Raw genomic sequence first — 5,191 nt, 5'->3', positions numbered from 1 at the left:
CCAACCTATATATCTTGGTATTAAGCTTTTTTCTTGTTTTTTGATTTTTTTGATTCTTCACTCTGCACATTTCAGCTCATTTTTGCCATATGTCATCTACTCGCATTCTGATTCAGGTGAAATAATGTGTATTGTTCAATAGTATTTAATGTTAGATAACTTTTTATAGAACATATTTACAGCTACTTAGTGTCTTCTGCACCAAGACAGTCCTTTTAAAAAAATAAAAATAAAAAAAGACTAGTTACCAGCATCATGAAGAATGTTAAATCTTTATTAAACCGATCAAACCAACAAAGCAAAACTATGCAGTTAGGCTGTTTAAGGACACACTGATTAAGTGCTTTTCACTTCTTGCTGTGGAGTAAAAAACATTTACATTACAAAGAAACAAGAACAAATCAAATTCAATAAAATACAGAATCAGTTTAACTGTGTAGTCATTTTCCACATGGTTTCAGTCTGTAAAGATGAGATGCAAAAAGTGGATCTGGGTGTGTATTATTTCAGAAGTGCTTTGTTGCAGGAGTGTGCAGCCACTAAAGCTAAACTGATGTTGACACATCTCATAATAGAAATTGCATTGTGAATACCACACAAGCTTGTCCTCATAAGTTCCTAATAATTCCCCTTTCAGTTGGCTAAAAAGGGGATGGAAATATAGACAGCACATCACTAATGAACTATGTATGCATACTCTATACAATTAACAAATGAGAGAAAAACAGAGATTTTTGACAGTACCACTTCTGCTGCAATAAATATACATTGTTTGCATTTATTTATTGTTCACACACATTAGCATCAATTACTGGGTATGTGTGTAGAGAGGCCATCTTTCCTTTTGGTTCATGCTGAGAGACTCCACATTGAATTAAGACCATTATGAAGCAGTCTGCTTGTTTGATTTAAACATGAAAAATATAGTTCAGTCTACTTCAGCTTAAGCTCCACAGCTAAATTGATTAAAGAAACAGTGATGATGCAAAGTATCAATACATAAAGACTGCATTTGGTAAAGACTTCACAAATTAATTCTCTCAATTTACTCAAATTCAATCAAGCAAGACACACAGTGTCTTACTCAGTGATGTATTTTCTGTACTAACATACAGCTGTCTCTGAAAATGCGTCCCTAAAACCACCTGAAAAACACTCTAAATAACTGTGATTAGTGCAAGTGAGAGACCCTCATTAATTAATATCCCTAAAACACCAGAGATACCAACAGCAACAGACCACAAAGACAATGACCCATATCAGTTTGCACACAAGGACACGGTGCACCACCTCTCACACAGTTCATTAGTCACGTGAGGGTGAATGTTATAGATGTAGTGAAATACAGATAATCTTCAGTAAACAACATTGAATAAATGAGTCGTTTCTTGAAAAAGACAAAGATGAGAATTGACAATAGAATGATGAGATGACACAAACTGTGTGAAGACACAACGTATACGTGATCATAAAATGTCCATATAGAACTGAACTTTAAGAAAACCCAGTGCGAGGCATTTGGGGGGGAAACTGCACATTTTGGTCAATTGAAAGTGTCATATTTAGGAGGGGCTATATACAACTGAAGTTTCCCTGTACACGTTATGTATGTGTGTGTGTGTGTGTGTGTGTGTGTGTGTGTATATATATATATATATATATATATATATATACACACACATACATATATAGGCTTATAGACACTACACCTGCCAAACTCCTCAGACAGGTAGCAAATGGTAGTGTTTCATTATGCAATGAAAAAGCACAGATTCGATGCTTTTCTGCATTAGAATTAGATTAGATCAAGATGACTTCTCTGAAAGACACAAGACAAATATTTGGCACTACACTTCCTGGAGAAACATGATATAAATAAGGCTCTGGGGATAGATTTTCATTGGTGCAGATTTTCACCAAAACTATTCGAGCCATGCTGGTATGGCAGTTACTTACAATTGGAAAGGTAGGCTGTATAAATGTTAAGCTCCTTGACCGATAACGAGAACATTTTGCTTGCTATACAAGCAAACCACAATTGTCTGCATTTCTGGAGTCAATGTAATACATTTAACTATCTCAAAATTGTCATAGCAATTACTAACTGGACCATGACTATTAATGATGGGCAGGAGAGAAAAGGAAAAAAAAACCCGGTAAAATCCGAAACATACAATGAAAGTACGTGAGAGCAGACACTTCTAGCTATACAAGCATGATTTTATGCATTGTTGCGTTCCAAAATTCATAATCGCTGTTTAATAAGCTACTCCCCTAAGTAATCCCTTACAAATAGTTCCATCCATCCATCCATCTTCAACCGCTTATCCGAAGTCGGGTCGCGGGGGCAGCTGCTCCAGCAGGGGGCCCCAAACTTCCCTATCCCGAGCCACATTAACCAGCTCTGACTGGGCTGACCCGAGGCGTTCCGGGCCAGTGTGGAGATGTAATCTCTCCACCTAGTCCTGGGTCTTCCCCGAGGCCTCCTCCCAGCTGGATGTGCCTGAAACACCTCCCTAGGGAGGCGGCCAGGGGGCATCCTTACCAGATGCCCAAACCACCTCAACTGACTCCTTTCAACGCAAAGGAGCAGCGGCTCTACTCCGAGCTCCTCACGGATGACTGAGCTCCTCACCCTATCTCTAAGGGAGAAGCCCGCCACCCTTCTGAGGAAGCCCATTTCGGCCGCTTGTACTCGCGACCTAGTTCTTTCGGTCATGACCCAACCTTCATGACCATAGGTGAGGGTAGGAACGAAAATTGACCGGTAGATCGAGAGCTTTGCCTTTCGGCTCAGCTCTCTTTTCGTGACAACGGTGCGATAGAGCGAGTGCAATACCGCCCCTGCTGCCCCGATTCTCCGGCCAACCTCCCGCTCCATTGTCCCCTCACTCGTGAACAAGACCCCGAGGTACCTTACAAATAGTTAATTCTTTAAATTGTAATCAGGTTACTTTACTGATTACTTCACCAAAAATAATCACATTACTAATACATTACTTTCTAAAACACTTTTCACAGACTTTGTTTCAAAGTAATGTCTATTTGAATGTATCTCTATTGCCCCTTGAGTTCTTGAGAGATATGTTAACGCCACAGTAATGCAAGCACACGTCATGTGCATATATCTGGACTTCGCGTTAAAATAAGTTTGCCAAGCACTTGCATCTGCATTCGTGTACTTGTGGAAAGTATGTTTCTGACATAACACTCTAATGCTCAGCTGAGCAAGATGGGGCACAGACAAAAATTATTTGACTTTACTGCATAGAGTATCCACAAAATGGCAAATATATATAATATATATATATATATATATATATATATATATATATATATATATATATTATTATTATTGACAAAATATAAAGCAAGAGTGAATGTCAAGTGTTGTGTTATTGCATTCGAAACTCGATGGGTTCAAATAAAATTTGTTTGAAAAGGTTTACAATTCTAAATGTTGTAAAAGGAAAGGAAGAAAATGTGAAGTGAGACTGTTAGAATATCTGAAGTGTTTTCCCTTTGGCTATATCTAACAAACATTGCTTCCCCTGAATCAAATGCATACTGTTTCCTGCTCATTCTGTGCATTTCACTACCTCTGCACAGCATTCATTCTTAAAACTAGTTTGAGTGAGAGTTTTACAATGACCATGACACATCAGTGGCCTGAGAGAGTGAAAAAACAGTATTCAGACAGTACATAGAAAAAATGAAAAGGGCACAAGACAAACCAGTCACAGTGAGAAAGATGACAAATAAAGAGTTTTGTCAATGAGCTTGTCCCAGGGCATTAGTAAGTGCAGTGATGATAAGGGCCTTTCCCTGGTCCCATGATAAGAGCAATTATGAGATAATTTTGGGAGGAATTGAGACAGATTGCAGGACGTGCGCATAAGGGGAAAGCTGATCAACAGTATGTGTGCCCTGTCATCAGTGCAATGGGCACAGTAGGTTGTGTAGAAAACCAACTTTCTTGAGTAAGGGAACAGGCTGGAAAAACGAAGACAGAGAAGAAGAGAGGGTTTGGTGCAGGTGTTTCTCTGCCTTCTTATTCCTGTAAGGGTGTCTGAAGGGACAGAGCTGGAGAGAGTAGGAAGGCATATAGTCTATTGTGCTCATCACTGGCACCCTCCCACTGGTCATCAGCTGTTCAGGTAACTGTTCAGGTCCCCTGTATTTATGCACAACACCACCCCCGAGTGGTTGCCTGGCAACAAGAAAATAAGAAATGGATTTGTAAAACCAAGATTAATCAAGATAATCAAGATACATTTATTTTCATTGAATATAGATGGAGCAACATAATTTGTGTGAAAAGACATAATAACAGAAGGTTATTTTGATTACAATTTTATTTTTTAAAGGTGGCAATGGATAATCCTTTTACTTGGGGTAAAACTTCTACATAAAGTGGAGTGGTGGTGGTGTAGTGGTCTAAACCACATAACTGGTAAACTATATAAGTGCACTGTAAGTCGCTTTGGATAAAAGCGTCTGCCAAATGCATAAATGTAAATGTAAAGGGTAACAGGCCCCCAGGGGGTTTATAGTGATATTTTGTATGTACAGGGACAATAGTTATACGGCAAACATTTTCAACTAAGGCAAGTACTATTGAAACAACATTATGCTTTTTTTTTTTAACAAATTAAGATAATACTTATTACAAAAAACACTTCAGAAATGGGTTAACCATTTTCTGTTCATTTCAATCACATTTGGATTTCATAACATCTGGTGTTAAGGAAATAACTGTGGTAGTTTCTGTTGCAATTTAGTGTTTTGAGAGAAAACAAAATCAAATGTTTTTCCAGGGGAGCCTTTAGCCTTGTTTTACCTACCTATTATTGCATAGATACATTATTCTAGATGTCTTTTTAGTTTTTGTATATTTGGGTGTGGAGGTCAGAAATGAATGGGGGTTTGGGGTAAAAAGGCCCTCAAAATGTAAAATGTAGGGGCAAAGTTGCCCCTGTAATGGATTCCTATGTATTTATTTGTAACATCTGATATATTTCTTAATACTCTTATCTAGACATAGGGATCTGATTATTCAAATAAAAAAATATATATGTTAAGGAATGGATTAAATTGAAGTATTTGAAATAAAAGGACGACCCACTATATTTTTTTTTATGGTTAAACAAATGTATGCCTTCATAAATTCTTCAAAAAGAAATACAAATAT

The 5,191-nt window shown here is 37.7% G+C and overlaps 1 protein-coding gene across 9 annotated transcripts in view; it reads right to left on the bottom strand.

The window, feature by feature from the left end:
- Nucleotides 1-1,609: 1,609 nt before the first annotated feature.
- Nucleotides 1,610-5,191, bottom strand: part of LOC127657924 (VPS10 domain-containing receptor SorCS2-like) — a 221,697-nt gene continuing 218,115 nt past the window's right edge. For all 9 annotated transcript variants that reach the window (XM_052146921.1, XM_052146930.1, XM_052146966.1 and 6 more), the window contains one exon: nt 1,610-4,210. In XM_052146921.1, the coding sequence (XP_052002881.1) occupies nt 4,146-4,210 (65 nt within the window). In that variant the 3' untranslated portion in view covers nt 1,610-4,145. The remainder of the gene's footprint in view (nt 4,211-5,191) is intronic.

This window comes from Xyrauchen texanus, chromosome 2 (genome assembly GCF_025860055.1).
Source record: "Xyrauchen texanus isolate HMW12.3.18 chromosome 2, RBS_HiC_50CHRs, whole genome shotgun sequence".
In the NCBI taxonomy this organism is placed as follows: Eukaryota; Metazoa; Chordata; class Actinopteri; order Cypriniformes; family Catostomidae; genus Xyrauchen; species Xyrauchen texanus.
The sequence above is the reverse complement of the archived record's forward strand: the minus strand, read 5'-3'. Positions and strand labels throughout refer to the sequence as shown.